At 45.0% G+C, this 17,590-nt stretch overlaps 1 protein-coding gene across 2 annotated transcripts in view; it reads left to right on the top strand.

The window, feature by feature from the left end:
• The first annotated feature begins 5,882 nt into the window (after positions 1–5,882).
• The window catches only part of LOC104397804 (chromosome unknown open reading frame, human C9orf89), a 12,601-nt gene continuing 893 nt past the window's right edge, over positions 5,883–17,590 (top strand). The window contains exons 1-4 of one of the 2 annotated variants that reach the window (XM_010007813.1): positions 5,883–6,020; positions 8,459–8,612; positions 14,462–14,521; positions 16,377–16,448. In XM_010007813.1, coding sequence (XP_010006115.1) covers positions 5,910–6,020; positions 8,459–8,612; positions 14,462–14,521; positions 16,377–16,448 — 397 coding nt within the window. In that variant the 5' untranslated portion in view covers positions 5,883–5,909. The remainder of the gene's footprint in view (positions 6,021–8,458; positions 8,613–14,461; positions 14,522–16,376; positions 16,449–17,590) is intronic. The other variant, XM_010007812.1, reaches the window with a different exon arrangement.

A 17,590-nucleotide genomic window follows, 5' to 3' on the forward strand; every position in this document is an offset into this window, starting at 1 on the left:
CTGGTGCTGGGCCCGGGCTCCTGCGCACACCCCGGTGCTTCAGCCTTCACACGACGCCCGGAGGGCTGGGAGTGCGTGTGACGCTCCAGGTTCAATGGCTTTTTCATAATTTTTTTCTATTTTTAAAAATATGCTTCAGATGAAGAGCTACTGAATTCTACAGCTCCCCAGAAGGAGGAGCCGGGGGAGGGGGTCGGTCCCTTCCCCCAAGTAACAAGTGGTAATGACAGAAAAGGCCTCAGGTTGTGCCAGAGGAGGTTTGGATTAGATGAGGTTTGGATTGGGTGTTAGGAAAAAAATACTCAGCACAAGAGGTTGTTAAGCACTGGTACAGGCTGCCCAGGGAAGTGGTTGAGCCACAGTCCCTGGAGGTGTTCAGAAGCTGTGTAGATGTGCTGAGGGACATGGTTTGGTGGTGGCCTTGGCAGTGCTGGGCGGTTGGACTCAATGATCATACAATTGTAGGGTTGGAAACAACCAAAGTTCATCTAGTCCCAGGCCCCCTGCAATGGGCAGGGACATCTTCCATTAGACCAGGTTGCTCAAAGCCCCGACCAGCTTGGCCTTGAACACTTCCAGAGAGGGGACATCCTCGACTTCAATGATCTGAAAGGTATTTTTCAACCAGAATTACTCCATTTGCTGTCAAAGACTCTTGGCTTCTCATCAGTAGCACCAGCACGTGGCAGTGAGTGGGTGCAGCTGGGGAGGGTGGCACATTTGTCTGTCACCTCTTTATCACCACTTACAGCTCAAGAGGAGCAGACCAGTTGGATCAGGGGTGGATTTGGTACCTGGTGCAATCTAACCATCTCACACCATTTCTCTGTGGTCAGATTCTTTCTTAAATCCTCAGCATTCCTTTCGTGCGCTCTTGAAAAATAAAAAGCCCAAATCTATATTAGTATTAAGCTAACATTTTGTTGAGAGAGTCTTTTGCAGCTCTTTCCTGAGATGTTTCAGCCAGGGGTTTGCATGGACAAGTATGAGTGGCAGGTCAGGTGCCTTCAGGTTGTGGTTGTCAGCTTGACTTTATAAAGGGTATGAAAATCATCCAGGAGTTTTACAGGAAGTTGCAACTCGTGTTTGCATTGCACAGCAGATAGTTCTGAGATTTCTGAAATGGATGTTTACAAGTTACGTGTGGTGTTATGGAGAATGTCAGATGTGTTGGGTTTTGTGTCCGTTGGATTTACATTTATCTGTGTGTGATGATCCCGTCTGTTTGCTTAGTAAATTGAAGGAAGCTTTTAAGGGGAAAACTAAAAAAAGATGAAACCATAATAAAGATACAGTGATGCCAGAGACAGTAGCAAGAGTGCTTACTTAAATATTGATGGAGTTATTAATTGGAAAGGTCTATCCTGCCTGACTTCACGTGGTTGGTGGTATTTGAGCTCCCAGGGCCCAAGTGCCGGTGAGACTGGGTATGTGTTGCAGCACAGGGAAGAGAGGCTGATCACAGCCTATGAATTTGAAATTCAGCTGGATTAATTCATTAATTTATTGTGATAAACAGGAGGTGGCAATGCAGACCCCAGTCTGAGCTGGCAGTCCCTAGGGCTGTGTGGTTTATCCCGAAGGGCAGCAGAAGTAGATGTGAATGAATGCAGGGGGGGCTGTGAGAGACCAAATCCCCCATGTACAGAAAACAAGGTAAGCATAATGAAGCAGAATCAAGAATACAAAGGGGTTTCTGATAGCCACTATAACCTGAAGTTCTGGTTTGTGTTGTCAGTGCTAGTGACACCTCAGCACAGGCATGAGGAGCAGGACTGCCAGCACCTGGCTGACATCCTGGTTCCAGCGTGCTGCTGCCTGGGCTGGGACCTGTCTCTGAAGAGCTCTCTGTGAACAGCACTGCTCACGAGTAAGGAGGAGCTTTGGGAAGGGTGCATCTATTGCACTTGACGGGCTGTCTGGCATGTTATAGGAACATAAGATCAGGTTTTTTTATGAGCCGTGTTATTTCCAAGAGCAGAAAACATTTCAGCAGCCTTAAAATGTCAGCACTTAGTGTAATGGCTGGGTCATTGTGCAGCTGTTGCCAGAAACCTAATTGCCCATTTGGAAGGAAGAACAGAGATGTGTCGTTCTATGAAGGCTTGCAATGAGGGTGATTTTTACCTGCAGTGAAAAATGATGAGTGTGTCACTGTGTTACTGTCATGTGCTGCTTGTGCATTTGATGATAGTTTGTCATCACTGATTTTATGTATCCTGTTCTCTGTGGAGCTGCTGGCTATAAAAAAACCAGTAATCTCTTGCTTTCTCTGACATCTCCTAATTATAGTGTATTTCCTTCTCTCCCATGTGTGTGGCCAGGTGCAGACTGTGGATGTTAGTGAGGTGTGCTTATGCTGTATGCCAATGGTCTTCTGTCCTTTCAGTGGGATAAAAAAGTGGCCATGTATGATGTGTTATGGGCTTATAGTAATTACTAAGTCAGTAGTAACAAGAAATTAACAAGTAGTTAGTCAGTCAGTAACTTAAATTATGAGTCATGCTTCCTTCTCAACTGTCAAAGGCCGTTCCTGAGTTTCCTGTCTGTCTCTTTGACAGGTTTACATTGCCTCTGAGTAAGGAAAACATGGACTTCTTAACCCTTTTGAAGAAACCTTCAGGTCAGGTTCAGTGACCCAGTCCCAGCTTTATTTGCTGTCTCTTTAGCCCGGCTGAGCTCAGGCCACTGCCACCCTTCCAGCTCTGTCAAAGCCCACAGTCTTCTCCACTGCAGCTTAAGCAAACCTGCAGCTGGCTCCAAAGCCTGTGGTCCAGATTAACCTCACTTAGATTAATGTTATGGTGGAGGACAAGGTGCAACTGCAGTAACATCAGATTATAAATTCAGAGTTAGATGCAATCATGGTGCAGTCTGAGGGTGTTACAATGCCTTGCAATGCCACTCCTGAGCTGTGATCTGTAGTTAATTGACCTGGTCCGCCTGATTTTGCTGCTCTGAACTTTCTAGGCAAGTACTGGCCAAAAGCACCACTGTCCTTTTAGTCCTGGGGTGACTTTTGCTTAAAAACGAAGTCTTAGCATAAAGATTTTCATTTTCCCCTGCAATGTCTGTCATCCCTTTGAGGCAGTGAGATAAAAGGCATATATGCAAAATATCCCAAACCGCCACTCCCTGAATTCTTAACACCTGACAGCACATCAGTAGCCTGGCTGTAGTTATGAGGTTATCTGGTTTGGAGTTTCTGTTGCTTCAGAATAGTTTTCAATATTAAAAAGCTGCTGCTTGTGAAAAGGGATTACAAAACCTCACAGCATGAACAATGGTTGTACCCCCATAACTGGGCCATGATCTGCAGTGTGTTGGAGTAAGTCCCTGCTGTAGTAAAGCTGCTGAGTTCCTGGGGAAGCTGGGTCCAGGAACATCATGGGGTGGCTTCAAATGCACATGTGGACTTTTCAGATACTCTTATCACTCCAAGGTGGGGTGCTGCATTCCAGCTGTTAGTGATTGGTGGGTGGTTTTTTGTTTTGTTCTTTAAATTTAGTAGCTGGGGCACAATTCTGCCCTGGTGGGTGGTGTTTGTGGGAAGTTTCACTTCTTTGGTCTACTGGAAACCTGAAGGAGGTTCCTTGTGTGGTTTGGGCAGAGATTCCTCAGAGTTAGAGGAGAGGAAAGATTTCAGAAGAGAGGGATGAGATACTGGAAGGGTGAAATACTTCTGCTCTGCTTTTATTGAGTGAGCATGTTGAGCTTGATAACTACTCTTCAGGATTTTTAACCTTGTACTCCATGCTACATACTGAAGTGATCTGGAGCAGGTGAAGGTGCAGACAGGTGAAACGTCTCTGTGGGAATGGGAGGGAGGCAGACTGCTTCCTGGGTGCTTCTTAAAAATGGAGCATCCCACAGGATGGAAGAAGCATCTTGCAGATTGCTAAGCCAGGGGTGACATCTGTCCTGAGTGGGCACATTTTAGCAGTAGCCAGAGAGGCCCAGAGCATTGGTCCATTCTCTTCTCTTGCCTTTTGGCTTAGATAAGAAGCAAACATAGGCACCCCTGAAATCTCAGAGGGTCTCATGGCCCATAGTATAGAGATGATCTTCAGAGGGCCCTTCCAATGCTGACAACTGTCTGACCAGCACACAGGTTTCAGGCAGCAGCAAAAAGCCCTGGGTGGGACAGGTGATTATTTAACAAGTGTGTGTGTAAATGAAGAGTGCTGCAAGGACATGCAGTGCTCCTGACTGCTCAGAGAGCGATCTTGGCTTAAGTGCTGCCTCTGGCTAGTGAACTGCACTGGTGTAATTGCTGCTGATAGACTTCTGCTCACTGCTTGTGCAGGGGCAGGTAACAAACCACAGGTCAGCAGCAGAGCAAGAAGCAGGGAAGGAGGTGACAGTTTGAGCCTTCATTTCTTTTACTTTGTATACTCATTCTGCTGGATCCTTGTCATGCTTTTAGCACATGCTGTAGTTCCCTGTGTGAATGTCACAGTGTTATTTTAACATTAATTGCTCTGGTAAAACAGGTAAAACCCTGTTTTAATGCATGTTTTTGTAAGTTTGCAGAAGGTGCAGAGTTGTTGGTGATGCTGAGAATCACTGACTCGTGTAGCAGAAGCAGAAAGAGGAAGAAGCTGCACACAGCGTGGCACTTCATTCTCCAGGAAGTTTGCACGAACAGCCACAACTTCAGTCTCCCAGTTCTTGCCTCAGCCTTTTGTGCATTCCAGTGAGTTGATATGAAGAGGAGTTTGATCTCAGCCCTGAATCAGATAACGTGGAACTTCTTGCAGCAAAAGGGCGTTGCACAGCGGGTATGGCAGGGCAGCGTTTCTGACGGTTATGCTGCAAGCTGCCTTGGCAGGCATTAGAAACACATGGAAACAATATGGTGTTGGTCTAGAAAGTGAGAATGTGGCTGAAATCCTGTTGTGCCTGTAGAATTGCAGCTCTTTGCCAGTCGCTGTTTGAATAGAAGGGATGGCCATGCTGAGAGGTTCTCTTGAACTCTTTCCTGTACACGCCATGTGTGCTGCACAGCTACAGGAAAAGGACAGTGTAGTACAAAAAACCCAAGCATGGCATAGAAAGGCTGTGTGTAGGTGCAGTGCATTGTGCCAGAGTTTTCTGGCTCTTTTCCTCCATTATTTTGTTTATATCCTGTAAATTGCAGAGCACAAAGGACTGATGCTCATGTGTATTCTGGTAGCCAAAATAGTAAAACCCATGCATTTGGTTTAAAGGGGAATGTGCTGGGGGTGTGATGACAGGAGCGGGGTGTTCTGGTTTTGTTTTCTGTGCTGCTAGGTTTTCAAGTGCTGTGCTGACATTGTAACACTTATTTCTGACATGGTGGTAAGGGCACAGTAACTCCTGGAACCAACCTCTGCCTGTATCTTCGTCAAGAGACTGTAGGCAGACAGCTGTAGGGCAAGCTGTGCTCCTGCAAAATCCATCACTGACAAACTGGAAATGACCTCTAAACCAACAGTAAGTTGGGATTTGTGTGTTTGTGGAGTTTTGGGTTAATAGGAAAATAGAGGTTTTATTTGTATGTGTGTTTGAGTGTACTTCATGGTTAAATTGTACTTGCATTTTGGATGCCCTTTCTGCCCCCTCCAGCCTGAAGTGAAGGCAGAAGTGCTTCCCCAAAAAAAGTTCATGGCTCTTGGGCAGAGATGCTGTTCCTGGTGTTCCAGTTCCAATGTGTGTCATTTTAAGTGGATGGGTCTCTGAAAGCACATGACTATGTTGTGTTTCCCTAACAGATAGTTCAGCGTTCTAAAATGACATGATGATAATTTTAATTTTAGCTATTTAACCACTGTTAGGAAGAGGAGAAATACAGAATTTAAAAATTACTTGCTAATCAACTGCTGTCGTTTGTTCTTTGTGTTATTTTCTTTCCAGATCAGTCGTATTGTCATCGGCTGCAGCATGACATGTATTTTCTTACAAGCAATAGCAGACTGAATGAGCAAGTCGTTGATAAGATTATTCTTCAGCTGAACAGAGTCTATCCCCAAATTCTTACCAATGCAGAAGCAGAAAAGGTAATTTGGTGAATTTTATTGTGTCTCTGAATGTTGCGTTGTTCTTCCTGACTTGACTCTTGGTGCCACATGCAGCCAGTCTTTCTTACCTCTCACTGCTGACCAGTTGTATCTGGGATCCCATATCAGAGGAGAAGTCACAGGGCTGGCACGTTCCCTGTGCCAAGTGGTTATGGGAGCTGAATGCCCTGGCCCTGTGCCTGCAGGAGCACACTGTGTTAGAGCCACTCCATCCCACAGTGTGACCTGCACGCCTGCCTCCTCACATGGGCCTGGAGTGTCATGTCAGATGATCTGTGCCGCATCCAGCTGTGGCCACAAAATAATCTTTATTAGCTTAATCAGTTTTAGTTGCTGATTAATATTATTAAGAGCTCTGAGTATTGGCAGAGAATTAGTCCCACCTATAGGTGTGGAAGCTCTGTGGAGTGGATGGAGGTAGTAACATCTTCCAGTGGTGGAAGTATGGAGGAAGGCTGCCCTCTCTGGCATGAAGCTTTCAAAAATGGGTAGCTGTTTTTAGGGAGAGAGACGTTTTAAACATGTGTGGAGTGACAGTTGAAATCAGTTAAAATCTTCCCAGACCCTACTAATCAGTTGGGACTTGTGCTCTTCTGACTTCATTGGCTGTACAAGGATTGGGGTGTTGACAAATCAGTATTTTGACATGAGGAAGAATAGATCTAATAATAGATCTAATTCTCTCATAATCAAACTCCATGGGGACAAATAGAGTTTTGGTGGCATAGAGTAGTGGTTGATCATCAGCTGAGCAAGTCTAGCCACATATCTGGGATGAGCAGTGTGACCTGCACAATTAAACATCATCTCATTCCCTCAAGAACTTTAAAAAAAACGCATAAAGAATGTGTGAAAGGTTATTTGCAATTTCTGCACTTAGCAGACAGAAATGAACTGCTTTCACACAGATCCAGACAAGCTTCTGTCAACTCCATGGAGTGTTTAGGAAGCTCACAGTCTCAGCTGTGTCCCGTAGACAACAACATGTCCTTGAGCCAAGAAGGCCAAGGGTATCCTGGGGTGCATTAAGAGGAGTGTGTCCAGTAGGTCAAGGGAGGTTCTTCTCCACCTCTACTGGGCCCTGGTGGGACCTCACTTGAAGTATTGTGTCCAGTTCTGGGCTCCCCAGTTCAAGAGGGACAGGGATCTACTGGATCCAACAGAGTCCAACAGAGGCTACGAGGGTAATGAAGGGGCTGGAACACCTGCCTGATGAGGAAAGGCTGAGAGACCTGGGGCTGTTCAGTCTGGAGGAGAAAACTGAGGGGGGATCTAATTCATGTCTGTAAATACATGAGGGCATCAAGAAGGCAGAGACAAGCTCTTGTCACTTGTGCCCTGTGACAGGATGAGGGACAAAGGATTCAAACTGGAGCACAGAAGTTCCACCTCAAGATGAGGAAGAACTTCTTTCCTGTGAGGGTGACAGAGCCCTGGGACAGGCTGCCCAGAGAGGTTGTGGAATCTCCTTCTCTGGAGCCTTTCCAGACCTGTCTGGATGCCTTTCTGAGTGATCTGCCCTAGATTTGGTCCTGCTCTGGCAGGGGGGTTGGACTTGATACTCAGAGGTCCTTTCCAGCCCCTGACATTCTGTGATAAGGAGTGTTCTGTAAGGTAGGTTGCATTCCTGTCCCCCTAGAGCAGCAGTTGATCCCAAGTGTACTCCAAAGGTTATTTGCTGTGCTGCTCTGAAATGGAATGCTTTTCTGAGTGTGGCTTTGGATGTTTGTCAGATAAGCTGACATGGGTTTGATGTGTGCAAGGCTGGGTACACATTTCCATTCTCTGTGTAGGGACTTCTAATACTCAACACATTTTGGACTAGAAAAATGTTTTTTCTTATGCAGATTCTTGTCATGTTGCCTGAGTAATGAGAATTTGTAGGTGTGCAACTGTGCAACAGCAGTTAATTGTAGTAGAAACAATGAAACATGTAACCTTGGGGTGATGAACTCTAGTATTTGGACTAGTATAAGCAGTATAAAGTACCTTTCTGTGTGATGGTTCCTAGGCAACTAAGGGGAAACTTGAAAACATGAAACTTTAACAAAATTTGTTGCTTTCTGTCAACAGCTTTTGGGATCAAATTATTGAGTAGTGAGTACTGTTTTCCTTTGAATGCAGAGAAAACCTCAAGCACAGAGTAGCTGTCACTTCATCAGGACAGAGAAGAGAGTGTAGGAAGGCAGAGGCAATGTGCTGTGCATCAAGGTGCTGGCCAGATGGAGCTCAGTGTCTCAGAGGTTGTTGTATGATGCATGTGTATCCTTTCTAGGTTCCCCTTAAATTTTTGGCTTGTTCTTTTAGGAAATATTAAACAAGCACCATATATTCACTCCCTGGCATAGTGTAAAGTGGTGTTAAATCATTTACCAGCTGTTCCAGTCTCTCTGCTGATGGGTGGTTTTCTCTTGCAGTTCAGGAATCCAAAGGCATCACTCCATACCAGACTTTCAGATCTGATAAAGCACCTTCAGAAGAAAGGAGACAGACACTGTCAAGAGTTTTACAGGGCTCTGCAGATCAATGCTGAACAGCTGTATAATGATCTGCCAAGCAGGAAGATCTTGAGTAAGTTGATTTGTAAGTTGGTTGATTTGTGGATTTCCTCATCAGGATATCACAAAATCTCATTTCACATGAGCTTTTGGTTATTTAAATAACCCAAAGAGGGTTATTTTGGGGTATACCTTAATTCCTTCTGACTGGAATTTTCCAAAAGCTGTAAGAGAATTTGACTGCATAGTTCTTGTTGTTTGTTGACTATGTGGCCAGTCCAAAACTCTTTGATTGATTTGAAATATGAAACAAATCTTTTAAACTGCTTAAGCGTAACATGTAAGACAATATAACTCATATGAAGTACAATTTCTTTTTCCATAACCATCACTTCTTAGTAGCTCGTTTATTTCGTCTGTGTTTATTCTAACTTATAACACATAAGAATGTTTTAAACCTGAAACTTGTTAAGCTCAGAACTCTGGTGGCCCAGAAGTTTGGCTTTTCTTCAATTCATAAATGTCCTGGTTGAGTCCAGTTGAACATGAAGCAGGCATTTGTAGGCCTTTGCAATGATGAACTGTGAGATTAATCACTTAGGACTTGCTTTGTGCAGCTGACTGGCCTGGCCAATGTCTGTAAAGATGCCCCCAAATAAACATGTATGTGCTTCAGAAGGACTGAGGCTCAAACAGTACAGTGTCCTTGAGCCCTCCTGGAAAGAGAGGAAGGAACAGCAGCAGGAGGTGTCCCTGCAGCAGGCACCTGGAGATGTTGGAGAGAGTCCAGAGGAGCCACAGAGATGACCCAAGGGCTGGAGCAGCTCTGCTCTGGAGACAGGCTGAGAGAGTTGGGGTGTTCAGCCTGGAGAAGAGAAGGCTCTGGGGAGACCTTAGAGCACCTTCCAGTGCCTGAAGGGGCTCCAGGAAAGCTGGAGACTTTTCGCCTTAGAGGGCAGTGATAGGACAAGGGGTAACTGTTTTAAACTGAAAGAGGGTAGACTTAAGTTAGACATCAGGAATAAATTCTCCACCATGAGAGTAGTAAGGTGCTGGAATAGGTTTCCTAGGGAGATTGTTGATGCCCACTGCCTGGTGATGTTCAAGGCCAGGTTGTATGAGGCTTGTACAGCTTGGTCTAGTGGGAGGTGTCCCTGCTCATAGCAGAGAGGTTGGAACCTGATGATCTTTAAGGTCCCTTCTAACCTTCGCCATTCTCTGATTCTGTGATTTCTGTAAGGAAAAGTATCAAGTCTGACTTGCCAACCTGGGGCAATGCTTGTTGTGTGTTGGTGTTTGGCTTTTCCCCCCTGCCTAATAAACTGGAGAGAAGAACCTGATTCTGAATGGATGGGCATCCTGCATACTGAGGTTGCTTGAGGAAAAGCTCCCAAGTTTGAGTTAATGAAGCTGCAAGGGGACTGCAGTTGAAGAAATCTTTATAACATATCTAACAGCAAGAGTGTTTCACCAGCCAAATGATTTGTAGTTGTAAGAAACTCTACAGTTGGGTGCCAGGGATAATTTTAGACACATGGGTCACTCCAGTGAGTTACACCAGAAGTCCATACGTTTTAAAAAAGAGAAAACATACTACTTATTTCTGGAGGGGAAAAAGGCACCCAAAATTGCCATTACCTTTGAAGACCATGCATGGTCCAGCTTTGTTTTGCCTTCTGTTTGGAAGGACACGTTTTCTATCTGTTCAGCACAAATACAGCTGGTGGAAGGCTGCATTATTTTCCTGCCCGCTCAGGGAAGCTGCCAGGTTACCCCAGGTTTCCATGTCCATACCCACACCCTCTTGAACTGGGAAGATCTGATTATAGAATCCTAGAATGCCAGGTTGGAACAGACCTCAAGGATCATCAGGTCCAACCCTTCTAGGTACTACTATAGTTTATATGAGGTTCCTCAGCACCCTGTCAAGCTGAGACTTAAAACTGTTCAATTTGGGGGAATCCACCACTTCCCTTGGAAGACTGTTCCAATGTCTGACTGTCCTCATTGGGAAAAAGTTGTCCCTTGTGTCCAATTGGAATCTCCCTAGGAGCAACTTGTGTCCATGACTCCTTGTCTTTTCCTTGTAAATAGGGAGTGTCCATCTTCTTGGGAGCCACCCTTTAGGAACTGGAACATGGTAATAAGGTCTCCCCTGAGCCTTCTTTTCTCACAGCTGAACAAACCCAGTTTTCTCAGCCTCTTGTCATATGGCAGGTCCTCCAGTCCTCTGATCATCCCTGTGGCCCTTCTCTGGACCCTTTCCAGCCTGTCCCATCCTTTTTGCAGAGCAGGGACCAGAACTGAAGGCAGTGCTCCAGCTTTGGTCTGACCAGTGCCGAGCAGAGGGGGATGATGACTTCTTGATCTCTGCTGCTGATGCCCTTGGTGATGCAGCCCAGTATCCCTGTGGCTTTCTTTGTCCTGCAGTTCACTGGTCACTCGTGGTGAACCTATTATCCACCAAGACCCCCAGGGCCCTTTCCACAGGGCTGCTTCTCTAGCCAGATGGATCCCAGTCTGAACTGCACTCCTGGGTTACGTGTTCCCAGGTGCCTTGCACTTTTCCTTATTGACTTTCATAAGGTTCCTGCTCACCCACTCCTTCAGCTTGTCTAGGTCATCCTGGAGGGTGGCCCTCCCTTCTGGAGTTTCCACTTTCCTTTCCACTCATCTTAGTGTCATTAGCAAATTTCATCAGAGTGCTCCTGATCCCAACATTCAGGTCACTTCTGAAGATGTTACACAGGGTTGGGCTTGATATCGATCCCTGGGGACCCCACCTGTGACTGGTTGCCAGTTTGAGGAGGAACTATTTACAATCACTCTCTGGGTATGATCTGTCAGCCAGTTCCCCACCCACCACATAGACCACTGTAACGAGTCAGTTTCTCCAGGAGGAGTCTGTGGGGACCCTATCAAAAGCCTTGGAGAAGTCCAGGTAGGCAATGTCCACCACTTCCCTTGCATCAACCGAGTGGGTGACTTTGTGATCAGGTTTGTCAAGCATAATTTGCCCCTGGTAAATCCATGTTGGCATTTCCCAGTCAGGTGCTTCAGTTGATTTGTGACAGTCCCCAGGAGGATTTGCTTCCAGGGACTGATGTGAGGCTAATGGGCCTGTAATCTGGGCCCATCTCTGCCACAGATCTCAGACAAGCATGAATCCCACTTGATTCAGCTTCCCAACAGCTTTCAGGCAGTGTTTTTGGTCTGACACTCACCTTGCACAAGTCATACCCTTTGAGGGAACAGGCTCTTAAATAAAATCATCTTGGATCTATTGTTTTTACTCAGGTAGAGCTCAAGAGCAATAGGGTTTTCTGCCAGGCTGAGTTAAGAAGTCTTAGCGTAGTCAATAAGAATTAAAATTTCTAGAGTGTGTTGATAATTTAAGAGTTTAAGCTCTGTTAAAGTTCAGTAAGACCTTCTGCAAGCCACTTCTGAAAATGTTCCACAACATTTGTCTGCACAGTAGCCAAGGCCTGACTGCATCCCATATGGAAGGAGCAGAGGTGTGCTTGTCCATGCCCCTGGTGTACGTGGTGACTGCAGAGAGCTTTTCCCTGGGTAGCCACATAAGCAGTCAGGGTCAGGGCTTCCCATCTTCTGACTGTACGTGACAAGTACTTGTGCTAGAAGTGCTTCACAGAAAAATGGACCTCTTTGTGGTGCCCCAAAGCTGTTTTGCTCCATTGCATTGTACAAAGGGACTCCAGTAGCCATCACAAGTCATTAATTTCGCTGTATCTTGCTACGCTCTCTCATGTTACCATCCTCAGAACAATGAGAATAATTTAAATAACTGAGTGAATATGCTGCTACCTGCTAAGATTGTGCAATTTCCTTATATTGGCCCAAGATGGAAATAATGAGGTAGTTGTGTTAATATATTTGCTGCTTCTTATGAATTCTGGTAACTAAACCAATGTCTGCATCCTGGGTTGAATGGTCAATAAACATCTGTGCAGCTTTTAAAACTAGGACTGCAAACAGTTTTATTCTTTGGGAAAAGCTCTCTCTTAGCCTAAGAGGTTACATGCAACTGTACATATGAAGAATGTTTTTTACAGATAGCATTTTTAAAAATATTTCTTTTTTAGAAGAACTTTACATTTTGTGCTAGAAAAAAGTTTCTTGGCCTCAAGTCTGATACTGCAAGTAAGTGTTCAGTAATGTCTCTGAATCCCACTAGAGGGTGAGTAGGGCACACAGCACGGGTAGCTGCAGAGCTAGTGGAGCTCAACAGGAGCTTCCAAGTGACTTGGAAGAGCTTTTAATTTCTCTCAGTGCTGACACAGACTCAAAAGATCAAGGATCAGATCAGGATCACCCAGAGAGAGCCTGTCCAAAGTGCAGAGGGACACGTTCAGCATGGGAGATGATGTTCCTTGTCTCACAGTGGCTGACAGCATGTCCTCCTTGGGGTACAGGGCAGTTTGCCAAGGCACCTCACCCAGCTCCAGATTGTCACGCAGAAGTTAAAACCAAACTGTCTCAGGTTCTTCCCTAGTGACAGGCAAATTCAGAGAATTCACCTTTTCTTTTTTTTTTTAACTTTTTTTTTATTATTGGCAGATTCATGATGCATTACAGGAAAGTCATTCCTCTGGCATTTATGGTAACAGCAGAGTCCTTTGGTGTTGAACACCTTCTGCAGACAAGGTTATCTGCACATCTGGTCTTGTGAGACCCCACCTGAAATACTGTGTCCAGTTCTGAGGCCCCCAGCATAAGAAGGACATAGAGCTCCTTGAGCAAGTCCAGAGGAGGGCGACAAAAATCATCCTAGGGCTGGAGCACCTCCCCTATGAAGACAGGCTAAGGGAATTGAGGTTGTTCAGCCTGGACAAGAGGAGGCTCCAGGGAGACCTTGTAGCAGCCTTTCAATACCTGAAGGGACTACAAGAAAGTTGGGGCAGGACTTTTTGCACGGGCATGTAGTGAGAGGACAAGGTGCAGTGATTTAAAACTTGGAAGAGGGAACATTTAGGTTAGACATTAGGAGTAAAGATTTTACTGTGAGGGTGGTGAGAGCCTGGCCCAGATTGCCCAGGGAAGCTGTGGCTGCCCCATCCCTGGCAGTGTTGAAGGGCAGGTTGAATGGGGCTTGGAGCAACCTGGGCTGGTGGGAGGTGTCCCTGCCCATGCAGGGGAGGTGGATCTAGATGATCTTTGAGGTCCCTTCCAACCCAGACCTTTCATGACCCTATGATCTGTATGGCAAAGGCATCCCTGAAAGAGCTGCAGGTCTTTCTGCCCAAAGCAGGAACAGCTTTATTGTTGCTGACTACTGAGTATCTTGCCTTAAGGTCAACCTCCTTTTCCACTAGAGCTTGCAGAAAGATAGAGGGGAAAAATTACTTGCACAAGATGTTAGCACATGGTGCCTACAGACTTTCACAGAAGCTGTGTCTTTGGCCAAGGCCAGATTTCAGGTCAATAATCTGCACCAAGCAGCTTGTTCCAAGTGCTTCATCTGCCAGAACGTTAATGCCCAGAGAGTCCCTCAATACCAGAATCATTACATTCTAGGAGTGTTTTCAGATTAGCACCTATATTAACAATTAGATTGTGTTTATGACAATGAAAGTGCCTGGCATTGTGGAAGGATTAGCTTCTGCTTTCCTCTCTTGGGAAACAAGTGTCAAGTTCCTTACGTGGTTAGCGCTTAACCAGCTCAGAGGTGCTGCTGCAGCTCTTTATATTCCTATTATTGCATTCCAGTGCCTCTGGCTTTTGATCAACACATATCCAGATCCATCTATAGCAATTATTTACCTTTGGAGGGATTCATATTTTATGTCAAAATCGGGTATTTTTTTTAAATGTGTCCTTTTGCACAATTTTGCATGTGCTGATTATGTTTGTTTGTTTGCTTGAGCTGAGAACTAACTTCTCATGTGTTGCTTTTATTTCTAGAGACCACAGATTCCACAGGGATAGACACAGACAAGGAGAAATATATGCTAAATGACAGGGGTAAATAAATGCCTACAGTGTCACCGGATGGAATGGCTTTTCAGATTATGATGCAATTTATTCTATCATGTAATTTGCATTTCATGTAACAAATTGTTTGCTTTATTATGTCTTTGCTGTCACAAGTTAAGTGGAATTAATGAAGGACAATGTACTGAGCTGCTGTTAAAGAAACCAGTGTCAGGAATTTCAAGAGACTGTAGAGTTTAAGCAATATTTACGGTGGTATTTTTTGCACACTGATACAGCTAAACTATTAATTTCCTAGGATCTCATCAGTGCTTGAATACTAAGGTCTGTTCAGCTGCTGCTACAGTTGTTCTGCATAAGGCCATAAATTTTTTTATATATAACTTTTACATTTTTTTGAGGTTTTTCTAAGCTTTCAATTTAAGGACAAATCATTTTGAAAAAAGAGACAGAAAGGAAGATGAAAGATGATCAAGGGTGAACTTTCAATCTGTTTTCCTGAGGAAAACATCTTCTTTTCTTTTTCACTCTTTTGTTCAATGCCCAGCTTGCACAGGCAAATATTTTATTCATTGATAGGTATTTTGAAAAGGAATTGAAGACCTGAAAGAAAGCTGAAGAATTTTCAAAAGTCACAACAAACTGTTCTATCATTTCAGTTGAACCGATATTTCAGTTAGAAATTTGGGTTCGTTTAGGACAGACTAAAAGCACTCTCTATGAACTATGCCTTTTTGCCAGCATTCCCTTGAGAGAAAACTGAAAGGAGGGGCAGAAACACAGTTAAACTCCAGGTCTGGTTTTGCCTGGGGTGTTGCTACTTGGACTGTGGACCAAGGTGCTGTTTTTCTCAGCACTGTTGCTGACTGTAGCGTTAACAGCGCAGGAAGAACAGAGAAGGTGCTTGGAAATAAGAACATTAAACAATTTCTGTTCTTACTGATGCTGATGAAAGAGCTGGCCCCAGGCTGAAGGTTGTCTGGCTGCCAGCCACTCTCACTGGGAGTTGGCGGCCAAAGGAGCAACCCAATCCTTGCTCCTTTGGTGTCTCCCCAATGTCCTTGTCCCTGTGGTCAGCTCTACTGACTCAATTTGTCTTTAAATTGGCAGGTGAAGTTTAGTTGTAACTAAATTCATAATGAAGTAGTAAATGCAAATAGAATATTAGATAATAAAGAAGCAGATACACATCTTGATGAGGTTTTGTCTGTGAGTAACTGTGAATTTGAACGTTTTATTGAACATCAATAGTGAACATCAGCATTAAACTGCACGTAGGTCCAGGCAGGCACATGAGGGAAAAGTTTCCAGTGGGAGGTATTTTAGGTGTGTGTGTCTCTACATTTCAGCTTCCAGCAGAATTGTAAAGAGGGACAAGAATATTTGCTCCTGTCATTAAAGTGGGATTTGTGTAGCATCCATGAGGTAAAACCAAAGCCCTAAAAATTCCCCTCTAAGGGGCTGCAGTCTCATCTGCTCTACTGCTGTCCCCAGGCAGGGCACTGGGCCAGAGTAATGTGCTGCACTGTGTGCTGAGCTCCCAGTATTCTGCTTAGTATTTTCTTGTAGTGTTTAAAGGGGTTTTTAGAGAGTTTTAGAGACACAAAACATCTAAGGAAGCTTTCACTTGGATTTCACAGGGTATTGCTAAAGGAACAGAGGTGACCTGTGAGTAGTGTCAGAGCAACTGTAGCAAAACTTAATTGCAGTGTAGGAAATGTGCTTCATAGTACATTAGCTACAGAACATACATAATTGTGGATGTGTTAGCTTAGTTTGAATACACTTAATTGTGCATATTAATAGCAATTGCTGATCTATGACCTGAACTAAGTTTCCAGTGCTCTATTCTGTCCTAATGTCTTTCCTTTCCTGCTTCCCACAGGTCCAGTGTTTTTCCTGGCCTGTTTCAGTGTCGTGGCTGGTGTTGCCTTGTGCTGGTACTGCTCAAACTCAGGTAATGTTCTTCACTGGTTTCTGGCTTGGTTGCCATTACTTCAGCATGAGGCAGGAGGGCAGCCTGCCCTGGCTCTAGCATAGCTTGCTTAATAGAGCGGGTCAAGGTGTCATCATTCATTAATGAGGTGGGGATACAAATTGTGCTTCAGACATGCCGAGATATAAATAATGGATAGTTTGCCTACAGAGGATGCCACAAACAGGGGCTCTTTTTAAAGACAGTGGTCATGTGAGCTCCTGTTGCTATAGCAATGGATCATGATCCCCAACAGTTGCAAGACAGACCCAAACCTTCTGGCTTCCACATCCCTTGGGAGCTGGTAGAAGCATGACCAGTGCCAGGGCTGGAGGATGTTTGCCATGCCTGAGCAGCTGCAGCTGTTGCCCCTGGTTTTGGCTCTGGGTTTAGCTCTCCCTGTGGGCTGAAAGCCCTCTCCGTCACAGCAGGCAGCACAACAGAGCTCCTACTCCTCTTCACAGTCCTACCTTCCATTCACCCAACATCGCAGCTCTTAGAAGAGGGTGTGTTGATGAGTCCAAATGGATCAACCTCAGCAAAGCAGTGAGTCAGTGCTAGTGGGAGAGGTCCAGGGAGAAAGAGTAGCTGAGTCAGAGGTGTTACTTTCTCTTGAGTCTTCACATGGTGCTGTGAGGAGTGCCAGTCTTCACACAGTAGATGGGGAGCAGAATCCATTTTGGTTTAGTGCCTTCTGCTCCTCATACCCTGGTCTCATGGATATAAGCAACCTGGTCTAGTGGGAGGTATCCCTGCCCATGTAGGGAGGTTGGAACTCAATGATCTTTAAAGTCCTTCCAGCTCAAACCATTCTATGATATTTCAGGTGATGTGGGAGTCTGGCCTGTGTCACCCTTCATTCCCAGATCAGAGACCTTCAGCTGGACTGTCTGTGGAGTAAGGGTTTAAGGCTGAAAGGGAACCCTTAGACCTTCAAGGCTAACCCATGTGTTTCCTTCCCTGCCATCACTTCCCTTCCTCAGGTCCTATCACCAGCATTTGATAGAAGTATTTTCATAAAAGCATTCCGGGCTGAGACAAAAAACCCAGAAAATCCATAACTTCCTTTGGTCCCAGTTAATGTCCCTGGCATTAGAAGTATCTTATTTCAGCTTCAGCCTATC

Source organism: Chaetura pelagica, unplaced genomic scaffold (genome assembly GCF_000747805.2).
Source record: "Chaetura pelagica isolate M959 unplaced genomic scaffold, ChaPel_1.0 scaffold562, whole genome shotgun sequence".
Taxonomy (NCBI): domain Eukaryota; kingdom Metazoa; phylum Chordata; class Aves; order Apodiformes; family Apodidae; genus Chaetura; species Chaetura pelagica.